At 46.0% G+C, this 14,772-nt stretch overlaps 1 protein-coding gene across 1 annotated transcript; it reads right to left on the bottom strand.

Moving 5' to 3' along the window:
• Window positions 1-1,105: 1,105 nt before the first annotated feature.
• On the bottom strand, window positions 1,106-6,831 carry DMP1 (dentin matrix acidic phosphoprotein 1). The gene is made up of 5 exons (XM_026064801.1): window positions 6,751-6,831; window positions 5,620-5,693; window positions 5,462-5,509; window positions 4,094-4,399; window positions 1,106-3,292 (listed from the first exon to the last, which is right to left on the bottom strand). The coding sequence occupies exons 2-5, from the start codon at window positions 5,671-5,673 to the stop codon at window positions 1,829-1,831; spliced, it is 1,872 nt and encodes a 623-aa protein (XP_025920586.1). The 5' UTR covers window positions 5,674-5,693; window positions 6,751-6,831; the 3' UTR covers window positions 1,106-1,828.
• Window positions 6,832-14,772: the final 7,941 nt, after the last annotated feature.

The raw sequence follows: 14,772 nt of genomic DNA, 5'->3' as shown, positions 1-14,772 counted from the left end.
CTGATGGCAAAATGCATCAGTCATGTCAAATGCGTCCAAAGACACATTTTCTTTGCGACACCAACAACTGGGGATGCTGAATGGGCCCCTCTGAGCTCCCCGTGGAGCAGCACATCCTCCATCACAACCAACCTCTCCCAGAGCCCAAAATACAGCGCACAAGAGAAGAAAAGGCATTTCTTAGAAAAGCCAAAATAGCCCACAAATACCACTAATGTACCTCACCCGTATACTTAGTCCTCGTCCTCCTCCATGGACTGCGAGAGGCTACCGGGTCCCTTAACGCCACCCTCTCCCCTTATGCCCTGCTCACCCACATGCTCCTGCTGTGCTGCAGGCGCCTGCATCTCCGCTGTCGGAGACCTCRCGGCGGGGGTGCTTGGGGTCCAGGTGTCATGGCGAGTGGCTCTTGCCAAGGTTTCATCCCCCTAAAGCCTTTCCCCGTGCTGCCTGGGCCCTCTTTGCTGCTGTGGCCCCAGGGCTCCCCGTCCATGCACGGGGTGAGGGCAATTGGAGCAGGAGGTGGAACCCAGGGCTCCGAGGGCCATGACCACGCTGTCTGCAAAGTATGGTCTGGCATCAGCTTTTATCTTTGAGTCACATTAAAAGGTGGATTGAGGCGCTGGGCTGTAATTTTAGCAGCTCTTCACCCAGGTCCCCAGGCCCTTGCACTCACCTGCTGTCCGTGGCACCTCATGCATCACCCAGGAGCTGCTGCCCCAGCTCCTCGCTATCGCTGCCGAGAGGCACGGGCCAGCCGCGGGCGCCCAACCACAGCCCTGCCATGCTGCTGGCGGCCCCCCAGCCTGGGCCGGGCCCGCAGGAGTGCTAAGCAGTGCCTCGGGGCTGCTGTGGGTCTATGTGTGCGTGTGTTTTTGGCATGACCTAGTGAAAACCAGCACGCGGGCTGTCTCCTCAGAGGCCTGTGTTTCAAAGGCAACGCATGACACCTCTGGATTGCAAGTGTTCAGTTCTCCACTTGGAAATAGCCTGGGATTTATTTCCTGCTCACTGAAGTTTGAGCCCCAAATCACAACACTTGACACTGCCAGGTCAGAATAATAATAAAATCCTGAATCGTGACTATTTAGTCTGATGTTTTTAATATTAATTAAGGAAATAAACAGGATTATTTAATTTTAACTTTGAAATACAAGTGGTATCAATGCAAAAGGATACAATATAATGTTTTCTGTACATTTATTACAAAATATTACATACATCTCATACTGAAGTGGTACTTCATACACTGTGTAATGCATGCCGAGCCAACATGCACTGTGCATATATTGGCTGCAGCTTTCCTTTTTATGTGCAGTACACGGAGTTAATTTAAAGTTCCCTTTGGGATCTAGGCAAAGGATTTTAAGGAAGTGGTAAATACAAGCAGTGATCGTAGGGAACCGTCCTCTCCTGCGTATCCAGGCACAGCTCTCAGCAACGCTCCCAGAAATGATGGAAGAGATAGAGGCAGAATCAACCTGCTGGCATGCCGTCCTCACCCTCTCTCAGTAAGGTCTGATCTCATTTGCATTTGCACCTAATTAGCTATTAGCTAATTCTGCTTTGTTCCTGGTGTGTATTAATTCAGTGTGATACCGTAAACCATTTTCTTTCTTAGTTTTAGTGTTTTCATTTGTTCGGTGCCACCTTTCATTTCACTTCACATTCAGCAAGCTCTGGTTGAAACAGTCAGCCCCTATGAGCCCTGTCCATTTTGTCCACAGCATATTCTCAGGAAGAATTCAACCTGTCTATGTAGGAAATAAATTAAACTATTCCTCCCTCCAGAAAGAAGTCCAGGAGAGATGAGTTTGTAGGGCGTGTTTTAATACCCATCCTGGCAGTCATTGTCATCATAATCGCCAATGTGTTTGTTGTGATAGGCATGGAGCCTTCGTTTCCGGTTCTCGCTCTCCAGGCTCCTCGGTAAGCTGTTGTCTCCATGGCTGGCGGACTCATTTGTGGCATCCTCCCTCGAGTGACTGTTCTCTTCTGCAGAGTGACTGTGTTCCTCTTCTGTGGAGTCACTGCTATCGCTCTCAACAGATGTGCTGTCTTCGCCCGGCACATCTTCACTGTCGTGGGAATCGGTGGTGGGGCCCTCTTCACTGCTGTCACTCTCGTGGGATGAGCTTTGGCTCTCAGCTGACTTGCTGCGAGATGGTAAGTCCTCATCAGGGATGGAGTCATTCCTGTCCTCTTCTGATTCCAAGCTGTCCTCAGTGGATTTACTCTTCTCTCTGGATTCGCTCTGATCCCCCTCGTCTTCTGCGGATTCACTGTCAAGCCCAGATGGCTTGCTGTTGTCCTCAGCCGACTCTCTGTCTTCCTGTCCCTCTTCAGACTTGCTACCACTGCGTTCATCTGATTTGCTGAGCACTTCTTTGGAGTTTTCTTCCTGTGATTCCCTACTCTCTTCATCTGACTGGCTGGCAGGTTCCTCCCTGGATTTGCTGTCCACATCTTCCCTGGATTTGTCAGCACTGTTTTCCTTTGATTGACTGGTCTGCTCTTCAGACTCACTCTTGTCTTCTACAGACTGGCTATCTTCTCTGGAGTCGGCATCTCCCGCTTCCACAGACTTGCTGTCGTCATGTTGCAGGCTGTCATCCTCTTCTGAATTGTCAGGCCCATCAGGGAGCTCTTCGCTGCGGGACTCTTCCTCTGATTGATCGCTGACCTTCAGCACAGCCTTGCCTGCCTCCTGGCTGCTTTCCTGGCTGCTCTCTTTGGAACGAAAGGTGGCGCGGAACCCTTTGGAGTTGCTGCCGAAACTATCAAAGATGGATGGGTCATCGCCCTGCATTTCTTCACTGTCAAAATCATACCTCTCCTCCTGGCTGCTGCTGTCGCTGTCGCCTCCCCTTCTGTAGGTTTGGCCATACCTGCTGGCAATGTAGTTTTTGTATTCCCTGTGATCCAGGCTTCTGCTTTCACTGCTGCTGCTGCTGCTGCCATGTTGTTTTCTGCCCATAACAGTATCCCTGTGGTCACCATTTTGGTCATTGTCACCAAATGTGTCGTGTTCACCTGCTTCATTAGGGCGAATGGTGTAAGTAGGGCCTTCGCCCCTCTCCTCTCCCTCGTTGTTCTCATCAAAAGTATCATCTCCACTGTCATCCTCCTCATCCACCAAGTCACTTCTCTCCCTGTAGCCCCCTCTGGGGAAGAGTCCAGCGGGTCTGTAGAGAAGCCCGTTGCCTCCAACGTTGTAGTTTTCGGACCCATGGCTTGCGGTGCCATAGCGCTCTCCCTTGTCACCATTATCAGCATTATGCACATCCTCCTCCTGTAGATGTGACAAACCAAAATTACTGCAAAGGTTTGTATTTCACAGGCACTATCAGTATTCTTCACTATGCATGCTAAGCATTACTCTGACTTGTGCCAGCACCAGTCCAGAAAAACCTGCAGCACTGAAGAAACACAGCTTTGGAAATAATTTGGCCCAGGATCCATTAAGATGCAAACCTAACAGATAAAAGTTGTTACCATCAAACAGAATGGTTATGGTCACATTACTCCTTTTGTTACTTCAGAAATCATGAAATATATTCCCTAAAAGCTCACTGATCTAATCGGATACATTACATTAGATACATTTAGTATGAATGGAGGACCACGTGTGCCACAGATTATCTCAAAGCAGGTCAGGAATTCTATTATTTTTGAATTGCCATATAATTATCAAAATCCTCACTTTCAATCCAAAGTCCAGTTCAAGTTTTCAGTTCAAGAACTCCATTCACTGAAGTGAGATAAGATTTAGGGTCAGATTCTTACACTTTTGTATTTATGATGAGTTAAATCTCACTGCGGGTATTTATAGCAAATCATTCCATTGGGTTTGATAAGTAAGGCTTAATATGATGCAAGTAAGCAAAATCTCGTTCCCTCTCTCACAGTCCTTAGCTGAAAACAGCACCTGATTCAGTAAGAAAATACTGCCTTAAAATGAATGGTCTGTGCTATATCTGTAATGGAACTGCACATTTACTGCTTAAGACATTTTCCTGGCAGACAACTGGCAGAACAAGAGTTCTATCTTTCAAACACGTGGTCTCAATAGAGAAGAGCTCAGGACACTCACCAGGAAATGCTTCTCATCCGGGTGTTGGCCAAGGCTATTCTCATGTTGGTCTTCTACCTCATCCAGGTCGCTAGCGTCCTCGTGATCGACCCAGTTCTTATGCTGAGCCTCCCTAATTCTGATTCTCTCAGCACCACCGTTGTGCTCGGCGATCTCTTCATCGACGTCATTTCCATCTGCAGGATCTGGATCATCAGAGTCCCCTGCAATGTCCATCTCTCCCCTTTCTCTACTGGCATAAGGGCTTCTCTCATCCTCATCATCCAAGCCAGCCAGCTCATTCATATGTTCTTCGCTTGCTGTGTCCTGGATGCAAAACATTGTAAAGTATTTTTGGTTTACTAAATGTTAGTGCACATTTACTGATACTACTGTAAGACAACACATGGCTCCTAAGTCATGTAAGCACTGAAGGCCTTTTTAATTGCTCCTGACTCAACAGTTCTGTTGGTTTTGGTGATGCAAGAAAAGAAATCACTAAAAAAAGTAACCGATTTTATTTTGCAGCCTTTACTAGGTTGAAAAAGATATAGGCACCAATGCATTTTTTGACTTTTTAGCCCATGCACTTTGAAACAGTTCTGTAAATTTTTTCTACAGAAACAAATTTTGTTGGATAAAACTAAAGAATGTTATTATTACCCTCAGATGAATAAATACATTAAAAATGAACAATCATGCTTAATTATGGCCAGATATTATTTAGGACTGTAATCTTAAATGTCACTGTAGAGATATGCAAAAGCATAAGACGACTTTGAACTCTGAAAAGTCCCAAGCTATGGTGGTTTGGAGCACAGAAGTTCCATTATTTAGGACCAACACAGTGTAATGTGTCAGAAGAATTGAGGCTATATACAGGGAGACTTCATCCTCTTCAGGACCAGAAAGGTCCCATTTAGCCCTGCAGCAGGAAGAAATACCAGCATGAAGGCTGTAACACTTCAAATCCACAGAAGCAGCTGAACTGCTCTGTGCCTTGCACTGCCGCGACTGCAAGGGAGCGCTCTCTATTCCGGCAGTAAAGGAGGGCGATTTAGTCAAACTGGCAGAGCTTCAAACTCGAGCAGGCTCAGGGTAAGTACAGCTCCTCAAGGAACAAGTTACTGGATGGCGCACAGCTGTGGGCACACATTTATCGGTTGGCAATAACCTCCGCTATTGGAGGGACGGAGGTCTATGCATGCTTGTAAAATTAGCTGAAACCATTCTAACTGCAAAAGACTCTGGATAAATGGGTACAGCTCAAAGACCCACAGAAGTGGCAGCTCTTCACTTAAGTGACTCTTCTGAGTACCATTCGCTGTGGTTGACACAGATTGCTTTACAGGCTATTTCCAGCTGAAAAACTGCAGGTAATTGGCTTACCTCCCGCTCTGCAGAGCTCCTGGGATGAGCAGACATGTGGTTGGGGACCTAAACACATCGAGGAAACATCTTATGAATGAACAGAAGTTGTACAGGGTGTCTCAATTATGTTAAAATGCTGAGGGCTGGGGTTGAATATTTCTGTAATGGATACTTACAGGGTGAGTGTAGGCTAAAGCCCAGAGGAAGATCATCAAGAAAACAGTCTTCATGTCGATTATAGTCCCTGGAGCTGCAATGAAGTGGATACGTTAGAGCAAAGTATTTATACAGGCCCCTAGGTACAATTCAGCCTCACAAAGCATCACGGTACCTAAAGCACACAGCAAAGCTTTTCTAACTGACGTAACCTTGGCTGCCTCAGCACTCAGTGCCCAACCTGAGACGCCTTCAGAGGAGTCGAGGATTTCTGCTTATGCCCTTACCTTGGCTCCCAGGATCTCTTACGCATTAACTTTCCTTTGATTAGGAGTTTGAAATACTTGAAAATGCTCTTGCAGATTCTTTTTAAACTTTGTCAAGGAATGGGAAAACTCCTCAGAATTTACCATTCCCACAGCAACGACATCTGCAACCCAGCTAAGCTCAGCACCAGGGATTAGAGCTGGTGCCGCAAACACGCAGCGCCACAAGACCCCGGGATACAGAATTATATCTTCCACCTGAGGCACCGTAAAGCATCCTGCTGCCTGAAAGTGAAACAGCAGAGGAAGACAACGGTGTGCAGAGCCCTAACTCCAGCAGCGCTGCATCACTTTGATGGCACAGCAAACAACACTGCGGGACAGAAGTAATGACAGCATGCCAAATTTCAGAAATTCCAGCAGTTACTACTGCAAAAGGTGAAAAAAAACACCTTAACTTCTGCCGTGTGCAGCGGGCGGTATCTGTCACCCTGGCAGACACTGTGCTGGAGCTGAAATATTTGGCTCCATGAGCTGGGCGACAGGAYGCTGACTGACAGCCCCAGTCAGGACCACTGTGCCCGGGTGCAGAAGCACCAGAGGTTTTTTTTCCTACCTCAGGGCATTTCTCTGTCTCATTTTACAGAGCCCCTTAAGCAAACAGCCTAGCACCACAGCTCCCTGTGACAAGTTAACTGCTCTGTGTGTTACCAGGTACCCGTAATTCATTGCAAAATTCTTCGAAAAAGGAGCAGAGAGCTGAGCTGATTTTTTGCCTTAGGAAGCAACATTGAAATCTTGATTTACAAGAGTCTCTCCTACTCCCTTCCATAAATCGCAAAGAATCCAAACCCAAAAATAATCCAAGGAAATCAAAATCCTTACCTTGAAGTGTAGCTGAAGCCAGCTTTGCCTCGGGCGCTCAGCGCTGGTGGTGGGGGCCAGCTGACCCCGGTGCTAGGTGCCTCAGGCTGTGTGCCCTGGGGCCGGCGGGCAGGCATTTAACCGCTGCCTCGCTGGGGCCCGGGCTCCGGGCAGCCAATGGCACAGGCGGGAAGCACTGCCATGTGCGGAGGCGGCGCCGGGAACCCGGCCTCCCACACTTCCGCTAGCCTCCGCTGGCGTGTTTCCCCTAAAAAAAGCTCCTTGTGGTTCCAAAATGACTAGACAGGTTCACATTTAATGAGGGATTCTGCTAGCTCTTTATTTGGATTGCTAAATTTATTCCATTCACATACCTCCCACTTTTACGCACATAAACAATTACAGCGTCACCCACACCAAGTGCCGGACCCGGGTCACAGCCAGGCTGGGGACAGCTTCCTGTTAATGTATATTTTGAGTCGCAGCTCACGCTTGCCCCCAGAACTGTAGGCAAGCGCTTGCATACACCTACGAGCACTGGCCCCTTTTGCTCACCACCGCAGGTGCTATCACTCCATTCCCTAAATCTGGTGATGGAGGGTCCCATGCCGGGCACCAACAGGGGTTTGCCAGCAGCAGAACAGACCAGACCCCCAGGAACAGTCATCAAAGGGAACAGGATTTTAGCCCAAAAGATGCAAGAGGCCAGGGGGGCTGCCAGCACAGACACAGGCAGCTGCCCAGTGGCCTGRGGCTCCCGCGCTCCTCCCTCGGCGTTTGAGACGCCCAGCGTGGGGCGGACGACGGGACACGTTCCTGGCTGGGACGCAGCCCTCCTTTGTGCCTCTGGGCAGGGACACAAAACTYGGTGCTGCAGAATGAGGACATACCTATTTTTGTGTGCACGTATGCACACACGCGCATGCGGAGAGAGCAAGAAAATACTAAACAAGTAAGTATACACAGATAAACGCACCAATCGCACAACACGACAGGGAATCACGCTACATCTCGCCACCCCCGGTGCTTCGTCCAAGTGCTTTCCAAAGGATGAAACCTCTGCTCTGGAAAACACAGGCATCAACATATGCACATGTGTATAGGCATGAATATGCCTATATGGTATACACAGATGTGCATGCCTACTTTTTACATATACACTAATATGGACTTCTCTATCTTTTAGTGTACAAATTATATAGACGTGTATATATATATATATATATATATACACACACACACACACACACTTAGCACACATCCTTCTCCCCAGTAGTGCCCACTTGCCCTTGATTTTGTGCAGGCCATCTGAACAGGCACTTCAGCTGGAGATGTGTTTTCAAGGAAAGTTATTTTCAAAGGGGGTTAACTGAAGATCAGCTCCATATACCTGAAAACCACGTATTTGCAAACACGTACCTGTGCAGATACACAYGCATATATGTACAGGCACACACACTGATAAAGTACTCCTGCACATCTCCATATACATAATGTATAACAGTACCAGCACACACCTGCCATATGCTCTGGTGCTTTCCCTCTCTGACGACAAGGGCAGTGCTATGAGAAAAGCACCTCCCTCTGTCCCTGTCCTTGAGGACGACAACTTCCTTGCCTTTATTTGGCCATTGCTAAATCCGCCATGCCAGCAACACACCCCATTTTGCTAACAAAAACACACTGAATATGCAAGTACTTTGTTTTGAAGTGGGCTACACGTCACCATTCTGCAAGTTTTTCTTTTAAAAAAGAGCCTTTCTGCATGCTCCCCTGAGATAGCCTCGCTCTTCTCCCCACGGACAAGCTGTAGGTGACGAATACTGTTATACCTCGAGGGGAAATCCTGCAGCAGGCCCAATGTAAATAACCCAGCCTGAGCTGCTGACCACGGTTTCATTATGCTTCATTCACAAGTGGTGAGCGGAAGAGGAAGATGACTACGTGTGTTTTATCAGGGGGAAAAGCACAAATAATTTCAGCAGTGTGCACTGGGCATTCCTGCTCTTTGATGAGCATTTGCACTTCCCCCTCTCACCGGAAGAAGGTATTTTTGTTTCCCTGGGCAGAAGAAAGAGGCCTTCATACTGCGGCTGATGCCAGGGCCTGCTCCAGGGAAAGAGCTGTGGAAGCTCTTTGTCAGGCCAGCGGGAAAGCCCTTCAAACCCGGCTTGTGCCCCACACCCACACGGCTCACAGCACTACGTCACGCTGCAAAACCCAAGGCAAATTAAAATAAACTACAGCTAATAGAGCCATAGTTTAATCCTCAAGYTTACTTTTACTCAAGTTTCTGTAAGTCGCACTATATCTCGGTGGTGAGTGAGTTCTTCCGCGACCTTGGAGTCTCCCTTGAGTCCATGTAAACTCATAACACTCACAACATCCCCTTAATGCAGGAACACAGGTGCAAACATGAGTGCAAGGTCAGCTGGAAATGCCAAGGAGAGTGAAGGCGCAGGAATGCCCTGACCCTCTCAGTGCTCTACGTACCTCGCTAAAGGAAAGGCCTCTGAACAAGCAACCAGCTCCAAAGAGGAGTCACCTTTCTACTCTTTCATGCTCATGTAGCCTGAGAGGGACCTGGAAATCAAAAAACCTTCTGGGATTTGGATTTTAGCAGTGTCTCTGGCCTCCACGCTTCGAGGGGATGAGTCCTTAAGGATCACTGCTTCCATAAAGCATCCCCTTTGCTGCGACACAAAGGCTCTGTAAAGCTGCTTGGAAAACAAGATGCTTGATGTCATGCTGGTGTTAAGGACATATTATTAATAGTGAGGTGACAATATTCACCTACCTAACAAGGGCCGTATGGGGATCAATCATTAACAAACGTTAGGTATGCTGATGTACAGAGCACCACAAATGGGTTAGACACATTCTGCTGATAAACATTACTGCCTGCTCATATCAGTTCTTCTCATACACAAAAACCCTTGTGTCTTGCTGCCTCCCTCTTATCATTATACATATTTTCTTTAATTCTGGTCTCTCACATACAATGCCTTGAATCCTTATTTTTGTATCTTCTCATATCCATCCTGTACCCGCTCTTTGATCCATCAGTTCATTGCTTTCATGCTACCTCATTTTTTCCTTGCTGTCTTCTGCTTTCTCGCTGTTTTTCTCCTTCCTCTGTCCCCCTACCTCCATCCAGGGTGGCACCCATGACTTTGCTTGCTATTCCACTGGTCTCCCTAAAGCCCACTGCAGTGGGCAGAAGAACTCCCCTGGGGTTCAACAAGCACTTGATCAAACCATTTGCTGTCAAATGCGCATCTTCGGCAGTTACTTTCCCTCTTCTTTCTTATCTGACTATTGCTGTAGATACTGTGGGATGTATTTTCCTTGCAACCTGGGACAAAATTATACCCCTGTCCTTTGCCAGATACGAGTTCACGTTACAAATCTTTTTTTAGGTGCCTTAAACAATTACAATGTGTTTTGTTTTTTTTTTAAATTGAACCTGCATTTAACTCAGCCTCCAAAGACCTCATGTTGCCTTTGTCAAAATGTCGCTGTTTGAGAAAGGGATAAACACCAAGTTTTGCCCATCTGAAAATACACCATGTACCCATCCTTTTTATAACGCAGCCAGTTAGCCCCGGATACCTTCAGAAGGTCATTTACTACAGTCGTATCAGATCATGCAGCAGTTGCCACCTCCAGTTTGCTCGCTGTTGGGGAGAAGGGCTGCAAAAGATGCCTCCCTCACCCCCGACTGCCTGCAGCACTCAGGAAACCAGGCCACCAAACAGCACACGCTCCCTGGACCCTGCTTGGATCCAAAGCCAAGGATAAAACATCGGTGAGCACCTACAGTGTAGGGCTGCTTAAACGATGAGAGAAACCTTTGAAATATGGTTTATATAGGCGAGGTACAAGGAAAGAGAATTGCTGCTTAGAGATCGGCTATTTTTACCGGCCCAGTTTTGCACTCCTACTCAGGATGACATCAGGTGGAGGCCATTTTCCAGGTCTCTATACATGTAAGACCAACATGGATCCCTCCCCCTCTGGGTAGCAATCAAAATCCTGCTGTTTTTCATTTGGGAAGAGAAGGGTTGCAAAAAAAGGGCATGCATCATCTCAACGTGCTGAGGTTTGACACCCTCAGCATGGTGGGCACCATACTCTTTGGGGTCTAAAAACATGCGTTTTCCCAAAACTGGAATTTTAAACTACAGACAGGACTCTGCAGTGCCTGGTCCCCTGTCCACTAGGGTAAAATAATTAACTTTAGTAGTCCTGAGCTGAAAGACCAAGGTCTGTCCCCCAAAACCTTTCTAGAAAGGTCTCTAACACAACGAAACTGGGGTCAATTTGCAGTCTGAGAGCAAATGGGCTAGGTTAACAAAATCTTTAGCGCGCAGGTTATAAAATAAAGTTTGCCCCCGCACAGGCAGGACGGACGCAGGCTGGGAAAGCATGCAGCAAGGCTCCCGCAGGCTGCCCTGGCTGACAGGCTGCCACTCACTTTGCAAAGTCCTTCTGTTCTCACCTTTCCTGGCTTCTCTGCAGATCACTTGTCACCTTTATCACCTGTCTTTCTGACACAGCAATTTGGTGTATAGTAGGGTTTTGGAACTTGGTCCAAAGCTATTGAAATCATGGGATTCCCAGCCCTTGAGTCTTCTCCTTTAATCTTTCCATAACAGCACACAACATGAGGGTACCTGTGAATTTTTCTGACTGACCTCTAGTGGTAAAAAATGGCAAGTAACTAATACAGCCTTCTAAAATTGATGAGATGGTCAAATTTTGTTGTGGCTGTGCTTTGTCATAATCAGAAATAAACCTGCCCTGACTGTTGAAGTCAAGTCAACACCAGTTTTTGGTCTTGAACCCAAATCCACTGAAGTGAATTGGAAATATTTTCATGGATTTCATTGAGTTTATGGCCATCTTAAATGGTTTTCATTTGCTGCCCTGCCAAGAAAGTATTTTCAAGGTCCTTGGTACTATTGTCAAAAAGTGGCAAATAGTCGCTTTTATCAGATCTGTGAATTTGTTGCTAGTTGGAGGAAAACCCTGTTACTGGTTGTGCCAGGCACACATGGATACTGGCACAGGCTCTTGCTCACCTTCACGCTGTCGCTGTTTCCTTCTGCATTCCAGCCTGCCTCTCTGCTGCTCTCCCTTTCATCACCTTTGTTATTCTTGACCCCAAGGCTTTTCTTCCCTGTATCCCCAGCACCGTCTTCTGCATTCTTGCTCTCAGAGTGTCTATCGCGCTCTTTGGCATCATCTTCCTTACTGTTGCTATCAGAGTTGTCTTCACAGTGCTATCACTTCCATCACTGGTAGTGGGATTTATTGCATGCGTGTTATCACTGCTCTTGCGCCCAGTGTTGTCATTGCTACTGGCTGCTCTGGGAATATCCTGAAAAAGAGAAGGAGAAAAGAAGTGCTTTAGAAGTGATGGAGCAGTCACTCTCATCTGCCATATGCAGCACTGTCAGCGGAAAACAGACTCCTTTCCTACCTAACATTGGCCTTAGCTGAGTGGGTCAGGGAAGATACGTTTCCTCTGCTCTCATCAGTGCCCCACAGGAGAGGGGACATGTCTTTTTGACCTGGAAAAGACATTTTTACTCTGTGTGCCAGTTGTTATATCTCCTAATCATTATTCAGCACACTAGCGAAAAAATGTTAGAAGCTGTAAAATGCAGGCACAGGTTGCTTAGCTGTTTTAGGTTAGGTGTCAAGAAAGACCCTGATCCCAGTGAAGCACTTGGGCACATCTTTGATGTGAAGCAAGGGAAGCATCCTACCAACAACCTGAAGCACATGAAGATTTTCATTTAAGTACAGGCATAATTGCTTTCCTCTTTCTGCAGGGGTACATGAACAGTTACTTAACATGTGTGAAAGAACTGTTTGAATACACAGAAAAAATAAATTTTACGTAAACAGCAAAAATTCAGAACGAGTAAAGAAAAGCTATTTTTTTAATGACACAGAATTTAACTGTTTTTTAAATGAATCATTCAAAACTTCCATGAAATAGTTAAGAAGTCCATCAATTGCTGCTGTTTTTTCCTTCTGCAGCAAGTTTCCTGGTAAGGTTTTCCACTACCTTTTTCAGCACTGTATTTTCAGACCTAGACACTCAAACTGCACCCTCAACCCCACCCATGCCCGTTTGTTGCTCACAGACATGCTGTGCTCTTGCAAGTAAACGCAGACATGCCTCACCTGCCTATCACAATGAGGTGTCGATCCCTACCTAAATCCCCAAAATGTCTCACCAGAATTTAAATGCAATTTGTGTATTTGCTTAAGTTCCTTTGGAAAGCACAACCCACAATTAGAAAAATATGAATCTAAATTTGTTTTAATTTAACATCAGGCACAATTCATAGACTAGCTTTGAAAACTATGTCCAAAAAAATAACGCTGTAGGAAGTGATTTAACTGAGCTTTGTTTTCCTCTTGACTCAACTCACTAATTCCCTGTTACCCATGATTTCAATTGCTTTATGTACTGAGGCAGTATATTTCATAGATAGCATCAGGAGAGGGTTATCCACCCAATGAATGCTCCTATGATAGAAGAAGTAATAGGTAGCTTGGACACGGCTAAGACTCACAGCTTTGAGAAATAATACATAGCTCCATTGCGCCCATGTATGAAAATCATTGCCCATCCTTGCTTCTATTCCCATTAGTTGTTTTGTCCTTTGAGATGGCAGACATGAGAAGTAACAGGGTAAGGGAGATAGTGAGAAAACTGGCCAAGCTAAAGATGGCATACTCAGACTACAGAGGAGGAGGTAGCTGAATCAGAAGAAAGATGACTGGCAGGACTGGTACAAAGACGCAGAAATATACAGCTTTTTGTTTGGACTGCAGTGGACTACACGATGTTCATGAGGAAAAAGAAAGAATACGAGTGCAGACAGCAGGAGGGATTAGAGAAGCCAAAAAGAAAGATAGAAGCTGGCACTGCAGAGAAGGTGGTGATGGATGGAGGCATATAAAAGCTGTTCTCCAATTCAGAACTCTCAGGATCAAAAACTAAAGAAATTCATATTTTTCCAAAAAAAAGCATGGTTCCATCTCTTTCTTCAGTGCACAGTACCAAAAACCACAATAGTGTCATAATATTTATCTTGTTAGTGCACTTTTCTTCTGATTACAACTGTCAGTTTTGACAGCAGCACCAAAACCCCAAAGACTAGAGAACTAGAGAAAGAAAAATCAGAATCAGATCAGGACTCAACACATGAGCCCTCCTTTTTTCAGGCACTACCAGCTCACAGCTTATGTGCAGATCTAAATCCATTTGCCAACTACTTACTAGTGACAGGTGCTAAAATGCAGTGTCACATTTTAAATTCGGAACAGACAGGAAAACCATTGTCTTTAAAATATTAGTTTTTCCAGAATGTACCACATTAGCCTCGCAAATTAACCAGCACCAAATCTGTACCACATTGCTTTGCTTCTTTAAAAGGGGTACCGAATCCTGCAAATTAGCTATTTTTTTCTGTCACTAGATGGTTTGTATGGGCCCAGTCCTATTCCCATTAAATGAACAACAAAACTCCTCTGAGTGAGCAGCACCACCTTGCAAAAGCTGTTGTCGCACCTCCCACCACACCAGTGAGCAGTGCAACTCCAGTGCGCAGGTTCTTCCAAGGCACAATGTTTTTAAATAAATGAAGGACTGGAAGCTGGTGAGACACACAACTGGTGATAATTCTAGGTGGATAAACCGCAACTAGCAGTTGTGGACACAGAAGGGGAGAAGCAGCTTGTTTTTTTGTCTCCTATGCACCTGGAAAGAATCTAAGCAAGTGCATTTTTCTTGTTCTTTAAAGTCTGAGTAAGTATTATCAGCACTTAACAGTGTTAATATGACAGAAAAATGCAGTGGCTAACGATAACGTTTTAGACATTTAAAGAATGGCATGGAGATTTAACTCTTCTCCCTAGAAAACCGACAAGTTACAAAAGGTGTGATACAGCAGATGGAAGTCACCATCCTTGTTTTACAGTGGGGAATCATGTGCAAGTTTGACTTATACTTGCTCTTTA

Source organism: Apteryx rowi, unplaced genomic scaffold (assembly GCF_003343035.1).
Source record: "Apteryx rowi isolate R43461 unplaced genomic scaffold, aptRow1 scaffold_1018, whole genome shotgun sequence".
NCBI classification, from domain to species: Eukaryota; Metazoa; Chordata; class Aves; order Apterygiformes; family Apterygidae; genus Apteryx; species Apteryx rowi.
Note: the sequence above shows the minus strand (reverse complement) of the source record. Positions and strands in the feature narration are given on the sequence as shown.

Bases quoted from the DNA above. Each gene is read 5' to 3' on its own strand.
- DMP1 (XM_026064801.1), bottom strand. From the start codon at position 5,673: ATGAAGACTGTTTTCTTGATGATCTTCCTCTGGGCTTTAGCCTACACT. The intron at 5,510-5,619 runs GTAAGTATCCAT...CGATGTGTTTAG, and splicing joins CTTTAGCCTACACTCACCCT to GTCCCCAACCACATGTCTGC. The intron at 4,400-5,461 runs GTAAGCCAATTA...TTTTGCATCCAG, and splicing joins GGAGCTCTGCAGAGCGGGAG to GACACAGCAAGCGAAGAACA.